This window comes from Erythrolamprus reginae, chromosome 7 (genome assembly GCF_031021105.1).
Source record: "Erythrolamprus reginae isolate rEryReg1 chromosome 7, rEryReg1.hap1, whole genome shotgun sequence".
In the NCBI taxonomy this organism is placed as follows: Eukaryota; Metazoa; Chordata; class Lepidosauria; order Squamata; family Dipsadidae; genus Erythrolamprus; species Erythrolamprus reginae.
In genome coordinates, this window is record NC_091956.1 from 73,433,411 (window position 1) to 73,443,932 (window position 10,522).

The following is a 10,522-nucleotide window of genomic DNA, read 5'->3' on the forward strand; positions in this document are numbered from 1 at the left end:
TGCGTTCCAAGACCGCCCGCGAAAGTCGAATTTCCGCAAAGTAGAGATGCGGAAGTAAATACACTATTTCTGGCTATGAACAGTATCACAAGCCTTCCCTTAACACTTTAAACCCCTAAACTGCAATTTTCCATTCCCTTAGCAACCATTCAGATTATTATTCACCATGTTTATTTATTAAAGTTTATTTTAAAAATATTTATTAAAGGCAGACGAAAGTTTGGCAATGACATATGACGTCATCGGGTGGGAAAAACCGTGGTATAGGGAAAAAACCCACAATGTATTTTTTAATCAATATTTTTGAAAAACCGTGGTATAGACTTTTCGTGAAGTTCGAACCCGCAAAAATCGAGGGAACACTGTATACCAAATGAAGAAATAGTGATTAGGAAAATGTTAGACTGTGCTAAATTAAGTAAATTAACATATGAATTACAGAATAAACAAAATAAGGACTACTATACAGTTTGGGGAAAACTATATAATTGGATAGAAAAAAAATTGAACTAATGTTTAAGGGAAGGAAATGAATTAATAGAAACAGAATTGTAAAGTATAAAATATTAAGCAAATTTAATCTGTATATATATAGGTATGTTTATATGTCTTGTTTTGTTTGTTTGTATTATAATCAAAATAAAAAATTTTTAAAAAAGGATAAAGATGGGGTACAGGTAAGGAGGATTTAATGTAAATAAGTAATTAATTCCATGATTATAAATATGTATTTTCTGAACAGGAAAACAAAGAAAGAGAGGCTCAACAACTTCAGCAGCTACAGCGACTTAAAGAGATGGAGGACAAACGCCGGTCGTGGGTTGCTGCGGATATTAGTGCCTTCGGCAGGAGCAGTAGTGAAAATGATGTTGGTACATTAACAAAGCGAGGACTCGAAGAATTTTTACCCTTTTTGCAACAAAGACCCCAAAGTCCTTCTTACAGAAATACCAGCACAAGACGTTCTCGACATTCCTTGGGCGTGACTGCAGAAAGAGAACTCTTCACTTTCCTGGGTACCTCAAAAGGAGAAGATCTGAACAAGTTTAGCAGCCTTCCTCGTGAACATCCTTGCCCAACAAGACCAAGTGTAGCATGGTCAGAAAATAAGGAGCCTGCGGATGTCAGTATCACCCATTTGCACTTAGACCAAGGTTCCAAAAACAAGGTCCGCAGTTACTACTTTTTCCCATCTCAGGCTCAACATGTAGAAGATGCTTCCCGTGATAACCTCTATAGCAATCAAGAGAGGTCAAATAATGACAAGTATAGGTTCAATGTGCCTTGTGTAGAATCTGGTGGTGCAGTTCCTTGGGACCTAGCCATGGAAGAACATGAACAGAAGTTCAACTCTCATGAAATAAATGATGCAGAGGAGTCATCTCCAGTTCATTTTGTGGCTGGAATGCAAGGCTTAGATGTTCAGGATGGTCCATTACACTCTCCTGCCATTCCAGGACATCCATCCAATAGAGAAAAGACTCATTATAAAATTGAACATTCTGCCAAATTGATGAGTTATGTTAATGAAGCTCTGGAACCTGATAACAATAGCCCCATCTCTTCAGATGGTAGCGTTTCGGGAACTAAAACTCAAGGACCACTTTTCTTTGAATCAGATTTTGAATCTTCATTGACGCTCGATCTCTCGGAAGAAAACAGTTCAAAGCTAGGTGGCAATAAAATGGATAACAAAAATGGTGCTAACTCCCCTTATACGAATGAACTACAGACTTGTGACAATGCCATCTTTTCTAATGATAAATCTGACTGCAGCAATAAGTCTAGTTTTCCAAAGGAGAAATCAGTAAGGAGCAAAGACACATTGGGACCAAAGAGAAATTCCTTGAAAGACAAAACATCAGGTACTACAAAACCCAGCACTGCCTCTCCAAATCATCCCAGGCCCGTGAGAACTCTGAATTCATCAGAAAACGCAAGCATGAGAAAAGTTGTGCCCATTTCTAGGTCCACTAAACCAGCATCTCCTAGTTGCCCCAAAAAACCAGAGGCTAAGCCTGCATCTCGAGACACCGTTGTAGCTGAAACACGTCCGTCACGTCGTAATTCTGTCCGGGGGATTGTAGACGCAGCGCCAAAACCTCAATACAGGCAGAGCATATCAGTAGAAGAGCCGAAATTTCAGCATGGAACTTCAAATTCAAGCAGTGGCCATTTTGAGCTTCAGCATAGAGGCTCTTTCAAAAAACCAAGCTGCAAACCAGTCAGATATGTTCCCAAATCCAAAACGGATGAAACGAAAATGTGCCGCTCCTTGAACAAATCTCAGGGCCCTGTGGATGTTAACAAAAGCACCTCTTCCCTGGCTCCCAAGGCAGCAGCTCCTGTTCCGAGTTTTGCCAGAAATACAGTGGCCTCTTCGTCAAAATGCGCAAAGGTGGACTTGGCCCTCCCTTCCAGAGCCCCACCTCTCACAAGGTCTTTGTCTCAAAGACTACCTCGAATGAAAGTAACCGCCGCCTTTGATGATTTTAACCCAAGGGAAAACAGTGGAAGCACACTGAAAAGAGCCAACAGTGCTAAGATTATCAAAAGAAACACTGACAGCAGTGACCTTCTTAGTGTTAAAGCAGACCCTGTGTCGAGGGAACAAATAATGGAAAAATCGGAATCCCTTAAATACAAAGATGGGATTCCAACCACTATTGGGAAACTATTCAATCACTTCTAAAACATAAAAAGCATTTGTATCATTTGGCAATATGGGATGTGAAAACCAGGTATCTATTTTGTTACGAAAGGTTCTAAACGGTCATGCTGTATTTTGTTATTCGATAGAAACTAAAGGTACCTTGTGAGAATCCTGAGGGATGCCTGAATTGAATGTATTTCAAAACTACTGTGATGGAATAGCTGTAACTAAGATCCCTTGTCTTGGGGAGATAGTACCTCTTCAGGAATTTAGCATGCTAAAACTGATTTCCTCAACTTAGTGTCCTGCCAGACAACAACTCATCTCCAAGTTAGCTGGCTTGAGATGAGATGAACTAGAGTTAATTACATGTTGGGAAAAATATTGCAAAGCTGGGGAAGATTGTGTTAACAAATTCTTTCGTGCAGTGAAAGGCAGGGAATTCAGAATTAGGAATGATGGCCAGTTATTGTATTGTCACTGCTTTTCTGAAAATGCAGTCCTGAACTTTTTTGTGTGTGTGCGCAAAAAGTATAAAAAGTACACATGGATTATTTTAAACACTTGAGTTCCAGAATAATTGTGTCTATTGCAGTCCATTGCTGGCAATTGGACACATGGAATTTCTGGCCTACTAAGTGATTAAAATTGAACGCTGCTGACTTTGGAAGGGGTGTGACAATAAGTTCATCTAAAGAATATACAGCATGTCTTCAGTTGTGTGTGTGTGTGTGTGTCTTTTGGAAGGAGCGAAAACTCTGCAGGACAGAATTTTTATTCTCCGTAACTGTAGCAGAGCTGCCTTGCATGTACAAATAGGATACTAAAAGGAATGATTGGTGTTGAAATTAGTTGGTTAGTTGCAAGCCATAGCTCTCAGAAACTACAAGTGGTGGTTAGAAATATGTTTATGGTTGATTTGGCTTGTCTCAGTCATGTGCAAACTTGCCAGCTTTAGGTATACATAATTGCTGCAGTGGGCTACGAGCCGGAACGCTAAATGATGCTCGCCGCCGCGGCTCGTAAGTTCTTGCGGGGGCAGCGCGATTTTGCAGGTGCGCCCGTGTTTCGGTATGCGCGGAAGCAAAAAAACCTCAATGAAACACGGGTGCACCTGCAGCTCCATGCACGATTTTTCTGCCTCCCCAGGAACAGCAGCAAAATCGCGCTGGCCCTGCAAGAATTTACAAGCCGCGGCGGCGAGCACAATTTAGCGTTCCGGCTCCTAGCCCACCGCTGCATAAGTGCCATATTTATGATACCTACCACAAATGCTGCAGCTTGAAACCTGCAAGGGATGTAACCTTTTGCAGAGCACTTTTCCTAACAGTTCTGGTTTCCATTGATTTTTTAACTTTGCCACTTACTTGAATTGCTGCTCCAGTTAGGAAAAGCCTTCAGTTTCCCGATGCCACTTTCTTGTAAAAAAAACAAGTAGGCTTGGAATGTGCAAACTTTTTAAAAAGTATGACAAAAGGCTCTTTTGCTTCAAGTGTGGGTTTTAACACTCCTTTTTAAACTTCACTTTTAGGTGTGTATGCATGTGTGTGTGTGTTAGTATGTTAGTGTTAGAGAAATAGTTCACTGCATGAGAAATAACACCACGACAGGCTAAGGTACAGAGAATGAGGAAAAACCTGTTAATGTATATTTTGCATTCTCCTTGGTCCCTTTCCAAATAAATATTGGGTGGTGAGGTTTATAGGGAAAGTGGCTACTCAGCCTCTTCATTTAAGCAACTGCCATTTTATTCATTGATGAAATATTGTGAAAATGCAAATAATAATAATAATATTTGGAAAAATAACTTTTAGTTATGAAGCCATGTTTTAGCATTTTTAGCATCCCCACTCTTTATATGTACATCAGCCTATGTAATTTTACCGGACACTGAACAATTGAAATGAATAATTTTACAATTTCAGCTCATGATATTGTGTTTTTCTTTGACTGAATTATTATTTTCTCCCCAGCTTGTATGCCAAAATGCCATCAAGTGTATAGTTGAGCTACCACTTCAGTAGAATGGCTGGCCAAACTTCCTTATGGTAAATGCTCTTTGAATGGTATCACTGCTTTTCATTTTAGCAGGTTCTTCGAGTTCTCCTTCCTCCATAGATAAAATGCAGTAATCTGTCCCTTTGGCTTTACTTACATCATTTTATACTCATCTGAAAAAGCAGGTGGTAGATTTTTATTACCTTTTGATGGTAGTGACCTTAAAAAGAGAAAATAATTTAAATGTTACATGTTTGGAAACTGTAAGTAAATTTCTATATAAAAGCATATGTAAAGATGAACTGGTTGTATTTAATGGACCATTTATACATTTCTGAGTTTATCTTGCTAGTTTAATAAAGTTCCCATTTGTGGGATTTGTGCTATATGTTTCCATTCTTCCACTGGGATTTCGCTTAGGGTTTTGGTTGGTATTCTAGTTAAAAACCAGGATGGAAAGATTAATCATAAAATGCCTTGAAAAAAAAATATAATTAAGAGATAAATTGACCATTTTACATCAGTGTTCCCTCTAATTTTTTTGGGGTGGTGGGCGGAAAAGTATAGTGTCTGAGTGGCAGTCCCTTCGGGACTGGGCGGCACAGAAATAATAAATAAACAAATAAATAAATAAATAAACAAACAAACAAACAAACAAATAAATAAAAAACCCACCCTGTTTTGCCTTAGAGAATTTCAAAATAAAATACTGTACTGTGTGTCTATAACAGTGAACTCATAATAGGGCAACTCTATCAATATCAAAATGCCACTTAAATAGTTGAGCTAGTTTTAAACTAGATTTTGATTTTCTTTCTCTCTTCCTTACTCCCATTCTTTTTCTTTCTCTTTCCTTCCTCTCTTTTTTCTATCTGTTTCTCTCTCTTCCTCTCTTCCTCTCTCTCTCCTTCCCTCTCACTCTTTCCCTCTCGGCTTCTGGGCAGGTTTGGAAAACTCTGAGTTGATGATGATTTTTAAGTGAGCTCACTGCTCAGCTTAGAGGGAACTATGTTTTACATTCAATACTTAAAGTATTCTGAAACTAGATAAGAGATGTCTAAGGCAAGAGTACCCAATGTCTGTCTTTTGACCTAAGGCAGGGGTCCCCAAATTTGACAACTTTAAGACTTATAGCCGCTCTGAGTCTCCGGAGAGGGGTGGCATACAAATCTTCTTCTTCTTCTTCTTCTTCTTCTTCTTCTTCTTCTTCTTCTTCTTCTTATTATTATTATTATTATTATTATTATTATTATTATTATGTCAATGCAACACAGCAAACGAGATCATTATGCTGGATTTCGTATTTCATCACCGGTTGGGCACTTCCCAAGCACCTAGGACTGCGTGATGTAGCGGCAAATTATGTTTGCCAATCCCAGTAAAGCGGCCTTTTGCAATTGACAGATTGAGATTTTGTCAATTCCAATGGTTTTCAAATGTCCGCTGAGATCCTTTGGCACTGCGCCCAGCGTGCCAAGTACCACTGGATTTCAACTCCCAGAATTCTACAGCCTATATAGTATAGCTTTAAATCTTAAAGTTGCCAGGTTTGAAGACATCTGCCCTAAGGAATAGCCATCTGAGACTATCCAGTGTTTCTGCTTCTTGCAAACCACCAATGTTCTTGTGGAAGAGTCCTTGGCATGATATAAGAATAGAATAGAATATAGAATAGAATAGAATTCTTTATAGGTCAAGTATGATTGGACCCACAAGAAATTTATCTTGTGTCATATGCTCAGTGTACATAAAAGAAAAGATAAGAGCAACTATCCCTAACTGAAAATGGGGGAAAAATTCAAGAGGTGCTTAGAAACATAGAAACATAGAAGACTGACGGCAGAAAAAGACCTCATGGTCCATCTAGTCTGCCCTTATACTATTTCCTGTATTTTATCTTACAATAGATATATGTTTATCCAGGCATGTTTAAATTCAGTTACTGTGGATTTACCAACCACGTTTGCTGGAAGTTTGTTCCAAGGATCTACTACTCTTTTAGTTTGTTCCAAGGATCTACTACTCTTTCAGTAAAATAATATTTTCTCACGTTGCTTTTGATCTTTCCCCCAACTAACTTCAGATTGTGTCCCCTTGTTCTTGTGTTCACTTTCCTATTAAAAACACTTCCCTCCTGAACCTTATTTAACCCTTTAATATATTTAAATGTTTCGATCATGTCCCCCCTTTTCCTTCTGTCCTCCAGACTATACAGATGGAGTTCATTAAGTCTTTCCTGATACGTTTTATGCTTAAGACCTCCCACCATTCTTATAGCCCGTCTTTGGACCCGTTCAATTTTGTCAATATCTTTTTGTAGGTGAGGTCTCCAGAACTGAACACAGTATTCCAAATGTGGTCTCACCAGCGCTCTATATAAGGGGATCACAATATCCCTCTTCCTGCTTGTTATACCTCTAGCTATGCAGCCAAGCATCCTACTTGCTTTTCCTACTGCCAGACCACACTGCTCACCCATTTTGAGACTGTCAGAAATCACTACCCCTAAATCCTTCTCTTCTGAAGTTTTTGCTAACACAGAACTGCCAATGCAATACTCAGATTGGGGATTCCTTTTCCCCAAGTGCATTATTTTACATTTGGAAACATTAAACTGCAGTTTCCATTGCTTTGACCACTTATCTAGTAAAGCTAAATCATTTACCATATTACAGACCCCTCCAGGAATATCAACCCTATTGCACACTTTAGAGTCATCGGCAAATAGGCAAACCTTCCCTACCAAACCAAGCTTAAGCTTAGGGTGCAAATACTATTCATGATACCATATTCTTTTAGGGAAATTATAGTCTGGATGAGGTATTCTCCCTTCCAGTTTGAGGCTTGGTTGCCTTGTGAATATGTAAAAATTGACGAGTCTGAATCTGCCTTTGCATTTGTTTGTATTCACTTAGAATATTTTATCTATTGCTACATAATTTCAAGAAGGGGAATTAAACACTAGTTTAGACAGGACTGGAAGTCACATATGACACAGATTAGATTGCCCTTTTATAAAGGCAAATCATCCGAAATACAAGTTGAATATCACAAAATAACAACAGCTGAATCAAATGTATTTGGCACAAAAACACGACAATTGGAAACACCAACAACTGATGAACAAAGTCAACTGCCAAAACTGCTTTTAAAGGTAGACTAGTGCTCCGAGTCTGCCTTTCTACTGCACATCCTGGTGTGGTACATACAGTTTGTTAACACAAAGGTTTTTGACATAGAGTGTTGCACGAATTCAGCCAATTGTGGTTTGTTTTACAAATTATTTTAAGAAGTCATGGTTTAATACGTATGTCAGTCCAACAAATTACTTTGTTAATTACATTGTTACAAAAATTTAGCAGGGGTTTTAAGTTACAAATTTTATAATAATAATTATATGGAATAATTGTGTAGAATTTATGTAGAAAACTTTAAAATCTGTGTAAGTTTCAGATATTTTCCTTGTCATTAGTTTTTTTGGTTTGGAGACAAGTGTTCTCATTGCTAGCCTGCAGCATAAGAGTGATCAAGTTTTTAAGAGTTTTGTATTACTTTCTTAAGACATCAAATCTGCTTTTAACTTTCTAAAGCAAGGGTCCCCAAACTTGGCAACTTTAAGACTTGTGGACTTCAACTCCCAGAATTCTCCAGCCAGCTATGACTTGTGGACTTCTATGCTGGCTGGAGAATTCTGGGAGTTGAAGTCTACAAGTCTTAAAGTTGCCAAGTTTGGGGACCCTTGCTTTAGAGAGTTAAAAGCAGATTTGATGTCTTAAGAAAGTAATACAAAACTCTGCCTGGAGAATTCTGGGAGCTGAAGTCCACAAGTCTTAAAGTTACCAAGTTTGAAGACTTCTGCTCTAAAGGCTTCAGATATTATTAATATATTTTTTGGAAATTTCATGTATTCCATCCTGGGAAATCTACCTCAGAAGAGTTCTTGAAATGCTTAACTAACATCTCCCAAATGATGACTGAATACCATAAGAGATTACACATTTTTTAAAATGTTGCTCTTTGGGAGGGGGAAAGCCCCAATTACCAATTTTTACCAATTGCCTAATTATTTTCTTGTTCTTAGACAACATTTTATAATTCTGTATAAATATACATAGATATAAATGTACATGCACATGTTCGTATTCTTCTTTGAGTATTTTACTTATTGGCCTTCTCTGGATCCTGTCGACTAAACCAGTGTTTCCCAACCTTTTTTGAGCCGCGGCACATTATTCATATTTTCAAAATCCTGGGGAACAGGTGGGGGGTGGGCTAAAGAAAAGTTTGGACAAAAAAACCCTCTCTCTTCCTCCCTTTCGCTCTATTTCTCCCTCTTTCTCTCTTTTCCTTCCTTCCCTTCTTTCTCTCTCTCCATCCCTCTTTCTTTCTTCCTCTCTTTTTTGCTCTTTCTCTCTCCCTCCTTCCCTTCCTCTGTCTTTCTCTCTTGCTATCTCTTTCTTGCTTTTTTCTCTCTTTCTTGCTCTCTCTCTCTCTTTCACTGTCTCTTGCTATATGTCTCTTTCTTTGCCTCTCTTGCTATCTCTCTGTCTCTCTTGCTATGTCTCTCTTTCTTTCTTTCTCTCTCTCTGCCTCTCTTGCTATGTCTCTCTTTCTCTCTTGCTATGTCTCTCTTTCTTTCTCTTTCTCTCTCTGCCTCTCTTGCTATGTCTCTCTTTCTCTCTTGCTATGTCTCTCTTTCTTTCTCTTTCTCTCTCTGCCTCTCTTGCTATGTCTCTTTCTTTCTCTTTCTCTCTCTGCCTCTCTTGCTATGTCTCTCTTTCTCTCTTGCTATGTCTCTCTTTCTTTCTCTCTCTCTCTGCCTCTCTTGCTATGTCTCTCTTTCTCTGCCTCTCTTGCTGCCTCTCTTTCTCTCTCTGTCTCTTTCTCTGCCTCTCTTGCTGTCTCTCTCTCTGCCTCTCTTATATGTCTCTCTTTCTTTCTTTCTCTCTCTCTCTCTCTCAGCTGACTGCAAGCGGGAGCCCTGACGGCAGCTGGACGTGCTGTTGGACGCCGTATATGCCAAGCCCGCAGCGCCAGCAGTACGGCGTCCAGCAGCACGTCCAATCGCCACCGTCAGAGCTCCCACTTGCAGTCAGCTGAGAGAGAGAGAGAGAGAGAGAGAGCTCCCGCCGCCTGGAGCTCCCTCTCGCCGCCGCCATCTCCCCGCGACTGCCTGCGGCCGCTGCAGCCACCCCCCCCACTCCCCCCGCCAGTGCCCTCCCGCCGGGCCCCAAAGGACACTTGCCGCCGACGCCAGGGCCCGGCGGGAGGGCACTGGCGGGGGGACCGGGGGGGTGCGGCTGCAGCTGGGAAAGGGAAAGGCGCAGGGAGGGAAGCTGCCTGCCCGCCTGCCTCGGGGAGCCGCGCTTGCAGCTCCAAACCAAAAGGGCAACCCCCGTGCGCTCCCCAGCCCCGGCCCGCCTCTGCGCCCCGGCCCGGCCCGCGCGCTCTCCTGTCCTCTCCTGCCCGATGTCGTGGTTTCCGGCGCTCTCCTGCTAGGCCCCAAAGAAGGAAGGCGGGAAAAAGGCACGAAGAACGAAGCTCTCCTTCTTCTTCCTGCCTTCCTTCTTTGAGGCTCAGCAGGAGAGCGCCGGAAACCGCAGCATCGGGCAGGAGCCAGGGGACAGCTGCGAGCGGGCGCTCCAGGTCGGCACCGGCAGCGCCCTGCCCAGCTGGAGCTTCCGTAGCTCTGCGGCACACCTGCCAGTGTCTCGCGGCACACTACTGTGCCGCGGCACACCGGTTGGGAAACGCTGGACTAAACAATGTCGTTTGGCGGGGCCCAGGGGAAGAGCCTTCCCTGTGGCGGCCCCGACCCTCTGGAACCAGCTCCCCCCTGAGATTAGAACTGCACCCACCCTCCTGGCCTTT

At 41.3% G+C, this 10,522-nt stretch overlaps 1 protein-coding gene across 1 annotated transcript in view; it reads left to right on the top strand.

The window, feature by feature from the left end:
* FHDC1 (FH2 domain containing 1) overlaps positions 1–5,037 on the top strand; it is an 81,757-nt gene extending 76,720 nt beyond the window's left edge. The window contains exon 12 of the mRNA XM_070757832.1: positions 743–5,037. Within this exon, the coding sequence (XP_070613933.1) occupies positions 743–2,692 (1,950 nt within the window). The 3' untranslated portion in view covers positions 2,693–5,037. The remainder of the gene's footprint in view (positions 1–742) is intronic.
* The last annotated feature ends 5,485 nt before the right edge of the window (positions 5,038–10,522 follow it).